This window comes from Mustelus asterias, chromosome 14 (genome assembly GCF_964213995.1).
Source record: "Mustelus asterias chromosome 14, sMusAst1.hap1.1, whole genome shotgun sequence".
In the NCBI taxonomy this organism is placed as follows: domain Eukaryota; kingdom Metazoa; phylum Chordata; class Chondrichthyes; order Carcharhiniformes; family Triakidae; genus Mustelus; species Mustelus asterias.
Window position 1 is genome coordinate 5,981,249 of NC_135814.1, and position 20,939 is coordinate 6,002,187.

The 20,939-nt window shown below is 45.2% G+C and overlaps 1 protein-coding gene across 4 annotated transcripts in view; it reads right to left on the reverse strand.

Annotated features, from left to right (window-relative positions):
• The window catches only part of stk16 (serine/threonine kinase 16), a 31,744-nt gene extending 11,747 nt beyond the window's left edge, over nucleotides 1-19,997 (reverse strand). For 2 of the 4 annotated variants that reach the window (XM_078227823.1, XM_078227820.1), the window contains exons 1-6: nucleotides 19,921-19,997; nucleotides 12,751-12,861; nucleotides 10,709-10,928; nucleotides 5,252-5,385; nucleotides 4,421-4,541; nucleotides 470-565 (exon numbers count right to left, since the gene is read on the reverse strand). In XM_078227823.1, coding sequence (XP_078083949.1) covers nucleotides 470-565; nucleotides 4,421-4,541; nucleotides 5,252-5,385; nucleotides 10,709-10,928; nucleotides 12,751-12,836 — 657 coding nt within the window. In that variant the 5' untranslated portion in view covers nucleotides 12,837-12,861; nucleotides 19,921-19,997. Of the gene's footprint in view, nucleotides 1-469; nucleotides 566-4,420; nucleotides 4,542-5,251; nucleotides 5,386-10,708; nucleotides 10,929-12,750; nucleotides 12,862-19,501; nucleotides 19,883-19,920 lie in introns of those variants that run through there. The other 2 variants (XM_078227822.1, XM_078227821.1) reach the window with 2 other exon arrangements.
• Nucleotides 19,998-20,939: the final 942 nt, after the last annotated feature.

Sequence of the window (20,939 nt, forward strand, 5' to 3'; positions counted from 1 at the left end):
CTAATAGAGGCTTTTAAAATTATGAAAAATTTCTATAGAGTGGATAGAGAAAGTTTCCGTGTAATACCCGTGTAATCTCAGATTTAAATTTTACAATTGATCTAGCATCAATTGCCATTTGTGAAAGAGAGTTCCAAACTTCCATCACCATTTGTAGATAGAAATGGTTCCTAATTTCACTCCTGAAAGGTTGATGAAAAAATTACCCAATCCTCCCATTCTCAGTGGGGCTTGTATAATGACTATTTGCAAACATCTTATATAGGACAGACTTTCACATCACTAATTGATAACCAGTTTTCAATTGGTCTAGCAAAGAACCAGCACAACTGAGCAAACGGGGCCTTGTTTTGTGCTGTAAGCCTTACGGTTTGGATCCATCCAGAATGGAACACAGTGCTGATTGTGTTCTGGTATATCTGTTTCCAATCAAGTACTTGAACACAAGCGCGACACTTTTGCTACGTACCCAAATGTCCGTACGCTCGTCTATGATGCAGTGACTCGAAACGCTGAAGAGTTCAGGAGCTCGGTAAGATATGGTGCACCGCTGAGCGGCCCAGTCCTGGAAAGTGACAGAGCAGTGAGTCGCATGGAATATACAGCACAGAAATAGGCTATTCAGCCATACAGCACCATGCCAATGCTTTGCGCTCCACACCGATCTCCCCTCCCATCTTTCGTCATCTCGTTCCATCAGCATATCCTTCTACTCCTTTTTCCTACGTGTTTATCTAGTTTCCCTTTTATTCCTCTCTGCTACAACCACTCCTTTACTGAGGTCATTCATTAATAGTGCCACAGTGTGCACTATAAGCTCTAGAATAGCCTGCTCTCCAGTTGGCTACAGAACGTGCTGCTCCAAGAAATTGCCCAAAAAACACTGAACTTCCAGGATACTTTATACCGATCTAATTCATCCGATCTAAATGTGGATTCAAATCACCCTTGATTATTACAGTGCTTTGTTTACAAGCTCCATTAATTCTTCCTGCATGCCCCGTCCTACAGTGTCAGTACTACTGCTGGCTATTTCTAAACCTACCCAAACTGATTCTACACGGATTTGTGAAGGGCAAATCGTGCCTCACAAATTTGATAGAATTTTTTGAGGAGGTAACTAGGTGTGTTGATGAAGGTAGGGCGGTTGATGTCATATACATGGATTTTAGTAAGGCGTTTGATAAGGTCCCCCATGGTCGGCTTATGATGAAAGTAAGGAGGTGTGGGATAGAGGGAAAGTTGGCCGATTGGATAGGTAACTGGCTATCTGATCGAAGACAGAGGGTGGTGGTGGATGGAAAATTTTCGGACTGGAGGCAGGTTGCTAGCGGAGTGCCGCAGGGATCGGTGCTTGGTCCTCTGCTCTTTGTGATTTTTATTAATGACTTAGAGGAGGGGGCTGAAGGGTGGATCAGTAAATTTGCTGATGACACCAAGATTGGTGGAGTAGTGGATGAGGTGGAGGGGTGTTGTAGGCTGCAAAGAGACATAGATAGGATGCAAAGCTGGGCTGAAAAATGGCAAATGGAGTTTAACCCTGATAAATGTGAGGTGATTCATTTTGGTCGGACTAATTTAAATGTGGATTACAGGGTCAAAGGTAGGGTTCTGAAGACTGTGGAGGAACAGAGAGATCTTGGGGTCCATATCCACAGATCTCTAAAGGTTGCCACTCAAGTGGATAGAGCTGTGAAGAAGGCATATAGTGTGTTAGCTTTTATTAACAGGGGGTTGGAGTTTAAGAGCCGTGGGGTTATGCTGCAACTGTACAGGACCTTGGTGAGACCGCATTTGGAATATTGCGTGCAGTTCTGGTCACCTCACTATAAGAAGGATGTGGAAGCGCTGGAGAGAGTGCAGAGGAGATGTACCAGGATGCTGCCTGGTTTGGAGTGTCGGTCTTATGAGGAAAGGTTGAGGGAGCTGGGGCTGTTCTCTCTGGAGCGGAGGAGATTGAGGGGAGACTTAATAGAGGTTTATAAAATGATGAAGGGGATAGATCGAGTGAACGTTCAAAGACTATTTCCTCGGGTGGATGGAGCTATTACAAGGGGGCATAACTATAGGGTTCATGGTGGGAGATATAGGAAGGATATCAGAGGTAGGTTCTTCACGCAGAGAGTGATTGGGGTGTGGAATGGACTGCCTGCAGTGATAGTGGAGTCAGACACTTTAGGAACATTTAAGCGGTTATTGGATAGGCACATGGAGCACACCAGGATGGTAGGGAGTGGGATAGCTTGATCTTGGTTTCAGATGAAGGTCGGCACAACATCGTGGGCCGAAGGGCCTGTTCTGTGCTGTACTGTTCTATGTTCTACATCTTGATCTTTAGAACTAGGGTCATCCCTCACTCTTGTACGAATGTCATCCTTAATTAACAGAGCAGCCGTTTCTTAGCTTCCTTTCCTTCCGAAATGTCAAGTACCCTTCAATATTCAGGTCCCAGCATTGGTCACCTTGCAGCCATCTGGGTAATGCTATCAGGTCATACATTTTATTTCTATTTGAGCTGATGTGTTTTGTATGTTCAGGCATTCTCATACAGAGCCTTTAACTCTATTTTTACTAATTTTGTAAACGCTGGCCTTACATAGAAATCATTGAAGAAATCATAGAATCCCTACAGTGCAGAAGGAGGCCATTCGGCCCATCGAGTCTGCACCGACCACAATCCCACCCAGGCCCTACCCGCTAATCCCTTACCTGCTGACAGTTGCTACACTCTGTCCTTTCCTGCCAACTGATTATCATTTCCCTTATTGCTATCTTGCTCTCGCCTTGTCCATTCTCTCTAATTTAACACATCTTCCCTCATGTGATCCCTTGCCCCGCTCCTCCGATTTCTCACTTTCCCTCACTAATTAATGGCCCCACTCTCTGCTCCTCCGAATTATCGCTTTGTTTCCTTTTTAGGACCTTATTAATCTGCAGTGCTGTTTTTAGTGATTTGTCTACGTAACCCCAGCACTGTCTGCTATATCAAATTTAAACTTCTCTTTCCCAAGTAGTATATGACCTCCTTACTCTTCCTACCTCAATGCACCATCTCACACTTATTTATATTGAAAATAATTATCTAGTTACACACCGGGTCATGGTCTGTGCCGAATCTGCATGTTCTTCCTATGTTTGTGTGGGTTTCCTCCGGGTGCTCCGGTTTCCACCCACAGTCCGAAAGACGTGCATTGGCCGTGCTAAATTCTCCCTCAGTGGACCCGAACAGGTGCCGGAGTGTGGCGACCAGGGGATTTTCACAGTAACTTCATTGCAGTGTTAATGTAATTCTACTTGTAACACTAATAAATAAACGTTGAACCAGTTCTGCAAGTTTACTGTTTACTTGTGTTCTGTTGCAGTCATCTAATTTGAGAAGGTACAGTGGCTGTGTCAGCAAAGTGCCTAGTGCGAGAGATCGTCTAAATTCCTCAAAAGGTTCATTGATCTGTTTCTGCTCTGAGTAGCAAAGGTGAGACAGTGAGGTGGTTCAAATCCTCGCAATCGTTTATCCATCGTCAGCGACTAAAATTATTTCACCTGCGAGGATGCGTGGGGACCACAATGTCTTGTGCACAAATGCTTCTGCACTGTCAGTCTAGGCTTTGGCCATACAAAGATTCTGACAATGGAAAAGGGAGATCGGCAATGCCTCATGCTACTATTTAGTGGGGATGAGATTCCGCTCACATCTAATCAACTAGAATGCTAATGCTACACAACACACTTTAGAAATCTCACTGCATTTTGCTCTGAACTGCTTGACTTCAAAATTTGATCATTTTGGCTCCAAAGAATAAAGAAAATTACAGCACAGGAACAGGCCCTTCAGCCCTCCCAACCTGCACTGACGATGCTGCCCGTTTGAACTATCTGTCCCCGACCCTTCCGGGGACCATATCCCTCTATCCCCATCCTATTCATGTATTTGTCCAGATGCCCCTTAAAAGTCACTATCGTATCTGCTTCCACTACCTCCCCCGGCAGCAAGTTCCAGGCACCCACCACCCTCTGAGTAAAAAACTTGCCTCGTACATCTCCTTTAAACCTTGCCCCTCACACCTGTGCCCCCTAGTAATTGACTCTTCCACCCTGGGAAAAAGCTTCTTACTATCCACTCTGTCCATGCCCCTCACAATCTTATAAACTTCTATCAGGTCACCCCTCAACCTCCGTCGTTCCAGCTTAGAGAAATGGCACAATTTTCAGAGATTGGGAAAGAGTGAGTGTGAGAGAGAGAGAGAGAAAGAGCAGGGGAGTGGGACTAACCGCAAGAACCATGGCAGTGGCATAATGGTCCAAATGGCCTGTAAAACTGGATTACACCACAAGATGCAAAATAAACAATTAACATTGGGAGAGGCAGAAAAACAAATCAAATACATTTACAAAAAATTCCCTTCATCCCTAGAACTTTTACCTGGATTGTCATGGCTTCTCGTGATCCTTTCACTTCAATCCGTGCCTTGTTCATTGATCCCAGGTCCATCAGCACAGGTTGTTCATTGTCATCTAAAAGAACATTGGTGGGTTTCAAATCCCTGAAAGTAAATAATGGGATGAAAGAATGTGCGTTTCTGTGGTGCCTTTCACAACCCCAGGATGCCTGCAAGCAATTTACAGCCATTTGAAGTGCTTTATGTTTGAAGAGTTTTATGTTTGAAGAGTTTTCACTGCTGTACTGGAGGCAACGCGGTAGCTGATTTGCACGCAGCAAACTTCCACAAACAGAAATGTGATAATGACCAGAAATTATTTTTTGCGATGTTGGTTGAAGGATAATTATTGATCGGGACACCGGGCATAACTCCCCCACTCACTTCAAAACAATGCCACGAGATATTTACATCTACCACAAAGAAATGGACAGAGTCTTGGTTTAACATTTTGGATGAAGAATTTAACATGGCCAATGCATCTAACCAGCAAGTCTTCCGGATTGTGGGAGGAAACCGGAGCGCCCAGAGGAAACCCATGCAGGCATGGGGAGAATGTGCAGACTCTGCACAGACAGTGACCCAAGCCGGGAATCGCTGTGAGTCGGCAGTGCTAACCACTGTGCCTCTAAGTACAGAATGTATTTGTTACTGCACTGGATGTTTCAGACTGGATTGTGGGCTCTCTGCTCTGGAGTGGGACCAGAATCCATGATCTCGTGAAGCAAAAATGTGACTTGCTGTAAAATGTCTGAGACGTGCACACATATCCCCCAACGTATACAGGCCACAAACAAGAGGAGGAAGAGATTTACCTGTGAGCGTAGCCCTTGTCATGGATGGCTTTGAGTCCTCCACAAAGTCCATGGAAGATTTTCAGTATCTTTTCCTCAGGCATGAAACTGTTGGTATCCCTGAGCTTTTCCAGCTTTGCCCACAGTGAACCATTCTGTGAAGAGAAAACCAGAAATTGCGTTCCACTCGTTATAAACAACACTGATAATTAGGTGCACAAACCTGGCTGAATGTCTAAAGTTTATTTTATTAGTCACAAGTAAGGCTTACATTAACACTGCAATGAAGTTACTGTGAAATTCCCCTTATCGCCACATTTTAGCGCCTATTCGGGTCAATGCAGCTAACCAGCACACCTTTCATACTGTGGGAGGAAACCAGAGCACCCGGAGGAAACCCACGTAGACACGGAGAAAATGTGCAAACTCCACACAGACAGTGACCTAAGCCGGGAATCGAACCCGGGTCCCTGGAGCTGAGGGGCAGCAGTGCTAACCACTGTGCCGCCCAATGCAATGTTTCTTCAGCCACTGCTCAGTGGATTGCACACTTTCTTCCATGGCTGAAGATCAAGGGCGAAGTCCCACTCTAGAAAGCTGAGCACATTCTCATGGTTGACAGTCCCAATGCAGTTCTGAGGGAGTGCTGCAGCGTTGAGTGGCGTCGTCTTTCAGACGAGAAGTCAAACAGATGCCCTGTTTGGCCTTCCAAGTGTACTTAGAAGATTCCATGTCACCATTTTAAAGTAAAGTTTATCCATTAATCACAAGTCGGCTTACATTAACACTGCAATGAAGCAAATCCCCTCATTGCCATACTCCAGCGCCTGTTCGGGTACACTGAGGGAGAATTTAGCATGGCCAATGCACCTAACCAGCACATCTTTCGGACTGTGGGAGGAAACCGGAGCATCCGGAGGAATCCCACGCAGACACGGGGAGATTGTGCAGACTCTGCACAGACAGCGACCCAAGCTGGGAATTGAATCTGGGTCCCTGGCGCTGTGAGGCGACAGTGCTAACCACTGTGTCACCGTGCCACCCTTTGAGAAGAGTAGGGGAGCTGACAAATATTTACCATTCAATCAACATCACTAAAGATGATCAGGTGACCGTCGCATTGCCGTTGTTGGAGCGTGTTGTGCACAAACAGGACACAATACAATACTGGCTACACTTCGAAAAGTACTGAGCTGGTTGTAAAGCACATTGAAATGTCTGAGTTCATGAGAGGTGCTATATAAATGCAAGTTCTTTCTTTTGACAGGAAGCTATGCTTCAGATGAGACATTAAAGTAAGGCCGTGCCTGCATTTTTTGCTGGATAGAAAAGATCTAATTGCACTACCTTAACTAGAGGAGGGAGTTCTCCCTATTAGCCTTAACCAACACTAATCAATTAGATCCCCATTCAACCCCTGCTGGGATCTTGCAAATGGTGGCCCCATTTGCCTGCATGCAGTCAAGGTAAATCATTGATGTGAATCGCTTTGGGGTGCGCTGGGGGCATGATCAGGCATTGTAGAAATCCCAAGTCCTTTAGGTATTACATAGAAATTACAACACAAACAGACGCCTGTACATCAGGCTAACCAGTGCTGATGTTTATACTCCAAATGTGTCTTCTCTCATTCTAACTAATTTACCAGCCTTTCAGCATATCATTCCATTCCTCTCATGTACTTAGTTTCTTTAACAACTGTGCCAATGAGCTGCCAAGTCCCTAAGCTATTGCCTCTCTCAACCCCTTTCTTCCTTTCATAAGTTCATAATTAGGCCATTCGGCCCATCGAGTCCGCTCTGCCATTTGATCATGGTTGATACTCTCCTCATCCCCATTTTCCTGCCTTCTCCACATAACCCTTCAACCCATTACCAATTAAAAATCTGTCTAACTCCTCCTTAAATTTACTCACTGTCCCAGCATCCACTGCACTCTGGGGCAGCGAATTCCACAGATTCACAACCTTTTGGGAGAAGTAGTTTCTCCCCAACTCTGTTTTAAATTTGTTACCCCTTATCCTAAGACTATGATCTCTCGCCCAAGAATGCCCCACAAGAGGAAGCACCTGCTCCATATCTACTTTATCCATACCTTTCATCATCTTGAATTGGATTCCTCAATTTGATCTCCCCTCATTCTTCTAAATTCCAGAAAGTATAGGCCTAAACTGTTCAATCTCACTTCCTTTAAGACACTCCTAAAAACCTACCTTTTGACCAAGCTTTTGTCTTCTCTTAGTATCTCCTTAATTTCCTACTCTCTCTTTTGGCTGTGTTGAATTTTATTTTATAATGCTCCCGTGAAGTACCCCGTAATGTTCTATGACATTAATGGTGCTATTTAATTCAAGTTGCTGCTCTGGATTTGAAAGCATCTAAATTATCTGCCTCTTTGTATTTTTTCCCTTTTCAAGTGTTTATTTTTCAATCTCTTTCTATTTGTATTAATTTTCTTCAAATAAAAACCTCCATCTCTTAGTTAAAGCTGTTACAATTGCAAACACGTTTTACAGCAGTGCTGTTTTGGGTACTAGACGGCACTGTGTAAGGACAGCTGCACAGTAACATCAAGTGTTTGAAGCCAGACTCTTCCAAAGTGGAACGGATGGGATGATTCAAGGGAGAAACCTTTGGGTAACTGGAAATCTTAAATAAAGCTAAATAAAGGCTGGCAATAATATGCAGCGGGTCTGTAATAGAGTCATAGAGGTTTATAGCATGGAAACAGGCTCTTCAGCCCAACTTGTCCATGTCACCCAGTTTGTACCATTAGTGTCTGCCCAATTCTCAAGAAGATACTCGTTCGAGGCCAACTGAGATATTAACCTGTCTTTTCTTGGATTCCAATTGAGAAATCATTACTAAAGGAAAGAACGTGTCTCAGTGTTCAAAATACAGGGGCAGTGAATAAATTTTCCCTCAAAACCTCAGCCAAAAGCAAAGACAAGTGGCTAAAAGCTCAAGAAAGGTCACCTCCGTGCACATTAGCTGACATTATGGCTCCTCTGTAGTCAAAATGGGGCAAAATAATTTCAGGAGCAGGAAAACAATAGAGTTTGATTAGAGGAGCAGCAGGACAGAGCTCAGATTTTGGTCTCCCATGCTCGCTATTCCTACTCCTGCCCCGCTCCTCTCCTCCCCAACCCCCCTCCTCCTCCCCACCCTCTGGTTAGGCCCCAACTTGATTTGATTTATTATTGTCACATGTATTAACATACAGTGAAAGTATTGTGTCTTGCGCACAGACAAAGCATACCGTTCATAGAGGAGAGGAGAGGCTGCAGAATGTAATGTTACAGTCATAGCTAGGGTGTAGAGAAAGGTCAACTTAATGCAAGGTAGGTCTATTCAAAAGTCTGACGGCAGCAGGGAAGAAGCTGTTCTTGAGTCGGTTGGTACGTGACCTCAGACTTTTGTATCTTTTTCCCGACGGAAGAAGGTGGAAGAGAGAATGTCCGGGGTGCGTGGAGTCCTTAATTATGCTGGCTGCTTTGCTGAGGCAGCGGGAAGTGTAGACAGAGTCAATGGGTGGGAGGCTGGTTTGTGTGATGGATTGGGCTACAATTTCTTGCGGTCTTGGGCAGAGCAGGAGCCATACCAAGCTGTGATAAGGCGGCACGGTAGCACAGTGGTTAGCATTGCTGCTTCACAGCTCCAGGGACCTGGGTTCGATTCCCGGCTTGGGTCACTGTCTGTGTGGAGTTTGCACATTCTCCTCGTGTCTGCGTGGGTTTCCTCCGGGTGCTCCGGTTTCCTCCCACAGTCCAAAGATGTGCGGGTTAGGTTGATTGGCCAAGCTAGAAATTGCCCTTAGAGTCCTGGGATGCGTAGGTTAGAGGGATTAGTGGGTAAATATGTAGGGATATGGGGGTAGGGCCTGGGTGGGGATTGTGGTCGGTGCAGACTCGATGGGCCGAATGGCCTCTTTCTGTGCTGTAGGGATTCTAAGATAAAACCAGAAAGAATGCTTTCTATGGTGCATCTGTAAAAGTTAGTAAGAGTCGTAGCTAATATGCCAAATTTCCTTAGTCTTCTGAGAAAGTAGAGGTGTTGGTGGGCTTTCTTAGCTATAGTGTCGGCATGGGGGGGACCAGGACGGGTTGTTGGTGATCTGGACACCTAAAAAATTGAAGCTCTTGACCCTTTCTACTTCATCCCCATTGATGTAGACTGGGGCATGTTCTCCTCCACGCTTCCTGAAGTCGATGACTGTCTCCCTCGTTTTGTTGACACTGAGGGAGAGATTATTGTTGCCGCACCAGTTCACCAGATTCTCTATCTACCTATGTAAAGCTCTAGTTAGGCCCCAACTAGAGTACTGCATCCACATTTGCAAAGGAGAGTGGGGTGTACGAGATTATGACAGGAAAAAATTCTTCTCATTACCTGACAGTACAAGGACTAGGGGACACAGATTTAAGATGTTGGGCAAGAGATGCAAGGGGACTGGCATTGAGTGGTACTAACCTGGAACTTGCTGTCCTTGAGGGTGGTAAATGCAGAAACAATGACTGCAAAAGGAAATCTATTGGTCCTACTCTTCCCTTAATTATCCTCTTACTCACAACACACTGGTATGTTACAAAGCATCTTTATAAATTATCTTTGGGCTTTTAATGATTTTACTTGTCAATATTTTATTGTGCCCTCTTTTTGCTTTCTTAATTTCCTTTTTAATTTCACCCCTGCACTTTCTCTACTCCTCTAGGCTTTCTGCGGTATTGAGCTCTTGACATCTGACATAAGTTTGCATTTTTTTAACCTTGTACTATTCTGTATGCTTTTTGCCATCAAGGGTGGTTCTGGATATATGAGTCAGACCCTTTCTCTTTAAGGTAATGTATTTCTTCGTAACTTTCTTTAGCTGCATCCTATTACCTTCAAGTATCTGTTCCCAGTTCACGTATAGTAAAATTGCCCAGTGTAAAACTGTTACTCCTGGTCTGTCTGTATCCTTTTTACTAACTGCTCCAGATGTAACTAAATTATGATCACTACTACTACTATGCTCCCTCACTGACAGCCCATACACCTGCCCAGGTTAGTATTATATATCCAGTAATGTTGGATGAGGGACACGTGTTGATCAAGAAACCAAGGAGGATCTCCTTACTGTTCTTCATAGTCTTCTATGGATCTTTTACACACGGTTTGGGGTTAAACAAGGCATCAGTTTCAGGGCCTCATCTGAAAGATGGCACCTGTAACAGTGCAGCATTGAATTGTTAGTTGAGGTTATTTGCACAGGTGACTGATGTGGGAATCAAACTAATAAGCTTTGACTCAGAGGCAAGAGTTAGCAACTAAGCGGAGGCTGGCACATGTTAAGGGTTAATTCCATGATGTACTGAAAATCCATGCTTGTTGGCTGGAGAATTTAAGTCGATATTTTTGTAGCTTTTGCTCCCTGAGCCCCATGCTGGCGTGCAGAGTTTGTAAATAGAATACTTTCTTGAACAGAGACAGCCAGACCCACCTGAATGTAAGGCAGCAGCAGCCAGCCCTCACACTTTGGACCTTTGTCCATGATGCAGTACGCTTCCAAATGCAGGATGTTCGGGTGGTTGAACATCTGATGCATCTCCACCTCGTTCAGAGCATTCTTACGGTCTTCCTTGTCATGGCAGATGATCCGCTTCAGGGCATAGAAACGGCCACTTTGAACACTCTCCACTAGATCTACATAGCTGAAACCCCTGAAACAGAAAGGGAGAACGGAGCTCCGAGTGTGTTGACACATAATTCAAAATAACATTCTCCATTCTCCTGCACACCTCCCCAACAGAGCAAGCAGGTAGAAGGCGGAGATCTGGGCTAAACCTAGAGAGATAACCAATCAAGAGAACATCCTAGGATTAACACATCGCAAATAACTCTCACTATACTTTTTAAATCACTACTTAAACATAGCTAAATGTCCCAAGGCGTTTCACAGGAGCATAATCAGACAAACTTTTAAACAGAGTCATATAAAGTAGAATTAGACAAATGATGAGAAGAAGTTCCCTATCTCAGTGACCTCCTCCAGCCCTACCACCCTCAGATCTCTGTGTGCCTCCCAATTCTGCCTTCTTGCGCATTGCCGGCCATGCCTTCAGTTGCCTGGGCCCTAATTTCTGGAATTCCCTCCCTAAACCTCTCCACCCTCTCAGTGCAGCTAAAATGCTCCTTAAAATCTAGATCTTTGACAAGGTTTTGGGTCACCCGTTGTCCTACGTCATTATGTGGCTTGGGGGTCAAATGTTGTTTCCTGTAAAACCTGTTGGGATGTTTCACCACACTAAAAGGTGCCGTTTAAATGCAAATTGTTGTTTTAAGGATTTGATTCTCATCAGCAGCATCAGAGGGCTCTGACTGCCCAATCCACTGTGCTATTTACTGCACCACGTGTATTTCACACAGTACTGCCAAAGGCTTCTGCAAGTCTTGACCATTTCTTTCATTCATCATGTTTGAGATCTGGAGGTGGGGTGTCTCACAGCGGAACTGATCCTAGCCTGACCAGATACTGTCCAATAGGCGCCACCAGACGGAGGGCAGAACTGCAACCACGACACATGTAATGCTCCAAATGCTGCTCTACGCGATTCGTTGCAGCCTGGAAATAAACCTCACAACCCACTGATCTGTATGGCTGAATTATGCCAAGTTTCAAGCAACACTGGAGGGAGGGAGTACAACAACTGAGAGGCAATTTGAAAAAAGGTTAGGATGACATATGGAATCTGTGATTTTGTGAATGGCACATAATTTTTAAAAGTCATGATAAACTTTTACAAATCACTAGTGAGGCCTCAGCTGGAGTACTGTTTACTTATTAGTCACAAGTAGGCTTACGTTAACACTGCAATTAAGTTACTGTGAAAATCCCCGAGTCGCCTCACTCCGGCACCTGTTCGGGTACACTGAGGGAGAATTTAGCACGGCCAATCCACCTAACCAGCACGTCTTTCAGACTGTGGGAGGAAACTGCATTCACAGACACGGGGAGAATATACAAACTCCACACAGACAGTGACCCAAGCCGGGTATCAAACCCGAGTCCCTGGCGCAGTGAGGCAGCAGTGCTAAGCCAGAGGGAGGTATTGGTAAAGGCCGAAGAAAGGTATTGAAAATTACGAGGGGATTTCATACAGCAATTAGGAAGAAACTGCTTCTTCTGGTCATGGATTTAAAATAATTGGCTGGAGGGGATGGAGGAAACATTTCTTCATGCAGGGGGCTGTAAAGGTCTGGAACTCACTAGCTGAAAGTGTGATAGAATCAGGCTTCATTTGGAACTTTGAAAAGGCTATCGGACGTGTACTTGAAGAGGACTAATTTGCAACGTTATTGTTGAGAGGCTCAGGTGTGAGACTAAACCGGACAGCTTTTTCAAAGAACCAGCACAGGCAGAAGGATTTGCATATAGCCCACTTTAGTACAGTAAGAGGGCATTCTATAATTCTAATATTTTTGCACAGTGAGCTATAAGCCATACACACGAAGCAAGATCTAACAGTGGTTGTGATTACGTACCCCTCGTCGAGCTTCTGGATAAAGAAATAGCGCTTATTATCGATGGTGATTGTCCCACGAGAGCAGATGCAAGCAGTTTGGCCCATGGTCCAAGGGACATCCTTTAGGCCGCTGAAGAAATAAAACAAAATAATCAATTTCAAGATATACTGAAATCTAAAAGTTTGCAGATTTGCTTTCCATCCGCCCAACCCTAAAACAACTCTCAGTCATCTCAGTGAGCTCCAAGTGTCACAGAAAACCTGACTGAGGATGAGGAGCACTGCTGGTATTAGCATCGGGAATTGGTACAGAGGCGGGGATGGATCCAGATCTTCCTGGATAGATCAGGTATGAAACAGGGAAGCGGAGGCCCCTTGAGCCTGTTACACCATTCAGGTGGATTAAAGCAGCCTGAATTCTAACTCCACTTACCTGTCGATGCTCCATATCCCTTGATAGCTTTGATATGATTGAGTCAGGAACAACAACTTTTTGTTTCAAGTGGACAAAATTTAAAATCCCAGATACTTATTAGGAAAATAAAGCATAAAGTTCCACTACTTTGAACAAGCAAGATAAACTTTACAGATGCATAATTGTACAGTACTTGTTTTTTTTCTATATTATCCGCTAATATTCATGAGGTAAGTATTAATGAACAAACTGTGGTTGAACACAGTACACTGCACATTCAATGGCAGACGTGACTAAGACATATCCAATGGATAGTTTCAGCAACCCATCCAAAGGTCAGTGGCCACAGAGTCACAAACTTATGTTTTACTCAGTCCTCCTCCCGAGGGATTTCAACTCTTCATTTTTGAAGATCTAGCCTCCGAATTCCCTTGACAGCTGCTCGGACTGGGACTGTCTCAATGGCTGCCCACCGTCTGATGGTTCAGTCTCTTCTCGAGATTGCATTCCATGGGATTCATAAAGTCGTACTCCCAGCACACTTCTCACAGGCCACTAGCTTTACTAAACTGGCAACCTCTTCCCCCGGGTTTCTTTGAACTTTAGTCTCCAGGCTGCACTGAGCTATAAATGGCTGCCAGGACTTCGTGCAGCCCTCGCCCTCTTCAGCATGGACCCAGCAAGCTTCTGACATTATCTCAGCTTCCCAGAGATTTTCCTCAGCCCTAACTGCACTGAATAGCTGCTAGGTTTTCTCTCGAGTCTTAAATGCCTGGAGCTTGCCAACAGCAGCATTTTTTCACCATTGGGCCACTTTTCTTACTGCAGAGTACTCAGATAAGCTGAAAGCAGAGAACCTTAAGTTCCAGTTCCAAAGATGTGTAGGTCAGGTGGATTGGCCATGGTAAATGCCAGATTACAGGGGCCTGGGTAAGATGCTCTTTCGGAGAGTCAATGCAGACTCGATGGGTCTCCTTCTGCACTGTAGGTATTCTATGGATTCGTTCTCCATGATGTGGGGCGACACGGTGGCACAGTGGTTAGCATTGTTGCATCAAAGCGCCAGGGACCCGGGTTCAATTGCAGCCTTGGGTCACTGTCTGTGTGGAGTTTGCACATTCTCCCCATGTCTGCCTGAGTTTCCTCCGGGTGCTCCGGTTTCCTCGCACAGTCCAAAGAATGTGGGTTAGGTTGATTGGCCATGCTAAATCGACCCTAGTGTCAGGTGTGGTGTTCCCATGTGTCTGATGCCCTTGTCCTTTGAGATGGTAGTAGGTTGAGAAGGTGCTGTCGAAGGAGCCATGATGCGTTCTAACATTGCGGTGGAGCCTGATTGCAGATCAGCATAGCTTTTCACAGTGTGGGCAAGGTGCTTCCACATCTCCTTGTGATGATTCAATTACATTCTCATTTGCAAAGTTGAACACCAATGTGCGACCTTGTTAAATAGAATCATAGATGAACTTCAATGCAATTGAAATTATTCATTAGTCAGTTAAAATAAACAATCCAAAAGGAAAACAACATGATCAGAGTATAGTTAATAACTCTGGGTGTGTCACAAAGTACTGACAAGAATACAAGACCTAGCAAGCCATAGAATCCAACAGTGCAGAAGGCAGCCATTCGGCCCATCGAGTCTGCAGCAACCACAATCCCACCCAAGCCCTATCCCATAACCCCATGCATTTACCCTAGCTAGTCCTCCTGACACTAAGGGGCAATTTAGCATGGCCAATCGACTTAACCTGCGCATCTCTGGACTGTGGAAGGAAACCCATGCAGACACGGGGAGAACACGTACACTCCACACAGACAGTGACCCAAGTCGGGAATCGAACCCGGGTCCCTGACGCTGTGAAGCAGCACTGCTAACCACTGTGTCACCATGCCGCCCAAACCATGGTAATGGTCAGTATGGTTTGTGTCCTAGCGTGTAACAAGACTCATGTTATCAGAATCGGCTAGAAGTAAAGGGTCATCCAGACTCGAAACCTCGGGCTGGGTTTTACGATCTCGCTCAGGCGAGACCAGAAATTCCCGCCCAAGGTCGACAGAGATTTCCGTTGTCGGATTCTCACCCACGCCGATTCCGTGGTAGAGTTCCGGCCGTTGGCTCTATTCTCTCTCCACAGATGCTGTCAGACCTGCTGAAATTTTCCAGCATTTTCTGTTTTTGTCCCAAATGCACCCATTTCTTTTGAGGTGATCCTTTTGATAGGATTTCCACCCAGGTGATTACAATGGAATATAATTAAAGTTTCATTCATTTCATAGTTTTGCATGGCACCCTGAAAGTCACAAACATTTCTGCTTTCGCTGACAAATATCACAGAAGGTGCATTTAATGCTGTTTATATAAACTTGCCTTCCTGTTAGAACAAAGAACAATACAGCACAGGAACAGGCCCTTCGGCCCTCCAAGCTCGCGCCGCTCCCTGGTCCAAACTAGACCATTCTTTTGTATCCTTCCATTCCCACTCCGTTCATGTGGCTATCTAGATAAGTCTTAAACGTTCCCAGTGTGTCCGCCTCCACCACCTTGCCCGCCTCCACCACCTTGCCTGGCAGCGCATTCCAGGCCCCCACCACCCTCTATTATGAGGTTGCTGGAGGATTAAATAAAGCTTGTCTGTTTTAAGGAATTTGAATTTTGATCTTCCTTTTCACGTTATTTTATGCCAGTGTTGTGAAAGTACTCGTACAGATGATGCAGATCAACTTCTCAGTCACAAAAAATACATGAAATAGATGAAAGAAATTGTATTTATAAAGCACCTGTCCCAGTGGCAGGATGGCCCAAAGTGCTTTACGACCAATTAAATACTTCTGAAATGTAGTAATAGTTGTGATTCAAGAAATGCAGCAACCAGTTTGCACACAGCAAGCTCCCATAATGAGCAAAGTCATAAGGACCAGATAATCAGCTTTAGTGATGTTGATGGGGGACCAATATTGGCGCACGACACCAGGGAGAACTCCCTTACAGTTTTCAAAAATTGTACTATAGGATCTTGAAAATCCAGCTGAGATAGTAGATGGGGGCCTATGTTTAATGTCTGATCAGACAATGCAGCACTCAAAACAAGATAAGGGAGAGCGCTGGACAGGTGGATATTTTCAAACATCTTCCTCTTCTAAAGCAAAGTCAACATCCTGGGGAAATAGCTGGACAAATCACCCCCATACAAGTCATTACAATTTCTGTAAACCACTATGGGAAGCAGCAAAGCACAAAATAAATTATATTAGTACAAACCCAATAAGATCTTGCGCAAATGATTCCGTGACATAGAATGATACAAATTCATGGTACTGTGAGGGGTCATTCGCATAACCATGTCCATGCCTGTCGAAAAAGCTCTCTCAAAGAACTTCCCTGTCTTGGTCCATAGCCCTGTAGTTACAGTGCTTCAAGAGCAGATCCCAGTAATTTTTTTACACAGTGAGGATTTCTGCCTCTACCAACCAGTCATACAGCGAGTTCCAAACTCCAACCACCCTGTGGGTGAGCTGTTCCCTCAACTCTATCTAATCCTTCCATCACTTACTTTAAATCTCTGACCCCTCTGCTTCGGGAAATAGGTCCTTCCTATCCACTCTATTTCAGCCCCTTATCATTTTATATACTTCAATTAAATCCCCCACTCAGCCACCTCTGTTCCAAAGACAAACAAACTCAGCTTATCCAGTCTTTCCTCATGGTTAAAAACTCTCCAGTCATGGCAACATTCCTGTAAATCTCCTCTACACCCTCACTACCACTCACATCCTCCCTATAATGCAGTGACAAGAATTGTAAGCAGTACTCTACTGTGGCCTAACTATATTTGACATATCTAATGTAGAAAAATGTCCCTACAGCACTTCACAAGTATGTAACCAGGAAAGAAAATAGGGCACTATGCCAAAGATAGAAATGCAAGAAAAGATGATGGTTATTCAGCTCCTCAAGCTTGTTTCAGTAATTCAACGAGGTCACAGTTGATCTGTGACTTAACTCCGTACCCACCTTTCCCTTAATACCTTCTTCACTTTGAATAATAAAACCTTTCTTAGTTTTAAAATGAACAATTTTGGAAGAGTGGTTCCAACTTTTGAAATTCTTTCACAGGTCACGGGTAATATTGGCTAGGTCAGCATTTGTTATCCATCTCTAATTGCCCTTGTAAGAAGTCTCACAACATCAGGTTAAAGTCCAACAGGTTTATTTAGTAGCACGAGCTTTTGGAGCGTTGCCCCTTCATCAGATGCCTCACCAGATGAAGAAGCAGCGCTCTGAAAGTCCATGCTACCAAATAAACCTGCTGGACTTTAACCTGGTGTTGCGAGACTACTTACAGTGCCCACCCCAGTCCAACGCCGGCAACTCCACATCATAATTGGCCTTGAGAAGGGCTGATAGGTCTGGGGCAAATCCCATAGACTTAGCAGATGGGCTAAAAAGGTGTGTTTTTAAATGCAGATAAAGACTTGTATCGGTATTTCATTACATAAGGAACACATGAGTAGGCCACTTGGCCCCTCAAACTTGCTCCACCATTCAATAAGATTAAAAGATAAAGTTGCCATAGTCCCGGATGACCATAGGCTGCACTCTCTTTGAAGGGTAGAGCTGACTGGTGGTGATTTAACCTGTGGGTCACCACACCTCCGGCAAGGGGCAAGGTTGAGAAGGCAGGGCCTTCATGAATAACCTCAGCCAGTACAGGTCATCTGCCTTAAATTTACTTTCCTCCCTGTGCCCCATACCTCTTGTGGAATTTTAAAAATTCATTCGTGGAACTTGGGAGTTGCTGGCTGGCCAGAATTTATTGCCCATCCCTATTTGCCCTTATTGAGAAGGTAGTTGACAGTCAACCACGTTGCTGCGGCTCTGGAGTCACATGTAGACCAGCCCAGGTAAGAACGACTGATTTCCTTCTCTAAAGGACATTAGTGAACCAGATGGGCTTTTCCAACAATGGTTTCATGGTCATCAGTAGATTCTTAATTCCAGATTTTTTTATTGAATTCAAATTCCACCACCTGCTGTGGCGGGATTCGAACTCGGTCCCCAGAACACTAATGACCCTCAGAAGAAACTGTTCCTCATCTGCATCTTAATTTCAGCCTCCATTTATGTCATAAGAACATAAGAACTAGGAGAAGGAGTAGGCCATTTGGCCCCTCGAGCTTCTCCACCATTCAATAAGATCGTGGCTGTCTTATTATCATTCAGTGAGGTAGTCTCAACTGCTTCACTGGGCAGGGAATTCCAGATTCACAACCCTTTGGGTAAAGAAGTTCCTCCTCAACTTAGTCCTAAATCTGCTCCGTAGTTCAGGTTTCACCCACCAGTGGAAATAACCTCCCTGCTTCTATCTTACCTATCCCTTCATAATTTTATATGTTTCTATAAGGTTCGCCCCTCATTCTTCTAAATTTCAATGAGTATAGTCCCAGTCTACTCAGTCTCTCCTCATAGGCTAACCCTCTCAACTCCAGAATCAACCTAGTGAATCTCCTCTGCACCCCCTCCAGTGCCAGTATATCCTTTCTCAAGCAAGGAGACCAAAACTGTACACAGTACTCCAGGTGAGGCCTCACCAGCACTTTATACAGCTGCAACATAATATTGCTGTTTTTAAACTCCATCCCTCTAGCAATGAAGGACAAAATTCCATTTGCCTTCTTAATTACCTTCTGCACCTTCAAACCAACTCCTTGTGATTCCTGCACAAGGACACCCAGGTCCCTCTGCACAGCAGCATGCTGCAATTTTTTACCATTTAAATAGTCCATTTTGCGGTTATTCTGACCAAAATGGATGACCTCATGTTTACCAACAGCGTACTCCATCAGCCAGAACCTTGCCCTCTCACTTAGACTATCTATATCCCTTTGCAGACTTTCAGCGTCCTCTGCACACTTTGCTCTACCACTCAACCTAGTGTCATCTGTGAATTTTGACACACACTTGATCCTTAACTCCATAAAAGCAAATTACTGCAGATGCTGGAATCTGAAACTCTTCTGGGTCCTTAACTCCAAATCATCTATGTAAATTATAGACAATTGCAGTCACTTGTAAACAATTGCTGTTATCGAATCCCTACAATGCAGAATGAGGCTATTCGGCCCATCAAGCCTGCACCGACAACAATCCCACCCAGGCACTATTCCCGTAACTCCACATATTTACCCTGCTAAACCCCCTGACACTAAGGGGCAATTTACCTAACCTGCACATCTTTGGAGTGGTTCCAGGTTTCTCCATGAGAGGAAACATTGTCTCAGCGTCTACCCTGTCAAGGCCCCCTTGGAATCTGACATGCTGTAATAATTGTGTGAATGTAGAACTGAGCCCCATTACCTCTGAGCCTGAATGAGAATCAAAGGCAGTCAACACTTCCCTCCCCTGGTGAGGGGCACTAAGCTGAGCTCACCGCAGCACTTAACTGAGCATGCGCGACCGGGGTCCCTCGCCTGCGTGGCGGAGGAATAGCTAATTACGCATGCGCGGGCCAGTTCCACGAACGCATGCGCACTTCAGATTTGTCCTCCGGGTACGTCCACGCATGCGCGTCGGGCCCAGTGTCTCCTGGGAGTTGGAGTTCCCTCCGCCTCCCGGCTGCCGCCACAGCTGTTGTCAGGCGACGCATCACTGGATCAGACATGTCCCAGAGGATCGCTGTGCTTTTAAAGAAAGCCCACGCTTTCTCTTTTTCCATTCTCAATGGTTTGTTTTCCTCTCCGGCCGCTTCAGGTTAGCGGGCGGCAGGTTTCGCCTACCTTAGGTACCCCCCCCGCCGCCGGCTTCCTGCCCGCTCTCCGGCTGATAGCCGCCCGCTTGATCTCGCGAGAGCTCGCGCTCCGGGCGAAGGTCTCGCGAGAGTTGGGACCGGGTGGGCGGGGCTTAGCTCTGCGCATGCTAGTTACAATCCAAATTTCTTTCTCGCGGGTTTAGACAACTATCTGCCACCTGCTGTTTACTCAGCAGTGGTTCAGTTTGTGACAGGGGAGGAAATAATAACAAATGGGATTACTATCTCAATGGAAACAAATTAAAACATGCTACCGTGCAAAGGGACCTGGGGGTCCTTGTGCATGAGATGCAAAAGCCCAGTCTGCAGGTACAACAGGTGATCAAGAAGGCAAATGGGATGTTGGCCTATATTGCGAAGGGGATAGAATATAAAAGCAGGGATGTCTTGATGCACCTGTACAGGGCATTGGTGAGGCCGCAGCTGGAATACTGTGTGCAGTATTGGTCCCCTTATATGAGGAAGGATATATTGGCATTGGAGGGAGTGCAGAGAAGGTTCACCAGGTTGATACCGGAGATGAGGGGTTTGGATTATGAGGAGAGGCTGAGGAGATTGGGTTTGTACTCGTTGGAGTTTAGAAGGATGAGGGGGGATCTTATGGAGACTTATAAGACAATGCGGGGGCTGGATAGGGTGGAGGCGGAGAGATTCTTTCCACTTAGTAAGGAAGTTAAAACTAGAGGACACAGCCTCAAAATAAAGGGGGGTCGGTTTAAGACAGAGTTGAGGAGGAACTTCTTCTCCCAGATGGTGGTGAATCTCTGGAATTCTCTGCCCACTGAGGTGGTGGAGGCTACCTCGCTGAATATGTTTAAAGCGCGGATGGATGGATTCCTGATCGGTAAGGGAATTAAGGGTTATGGGGATCAGGCGGGTAAGTGGTACTGATCCACGTCAGATCAGCCATGATCTTATTGAATGGCGGGGCAGGCTCGAGGGGCTAGATGGCCTACTCCTGCTCCTATTTCTTATGTTCTTATGAAA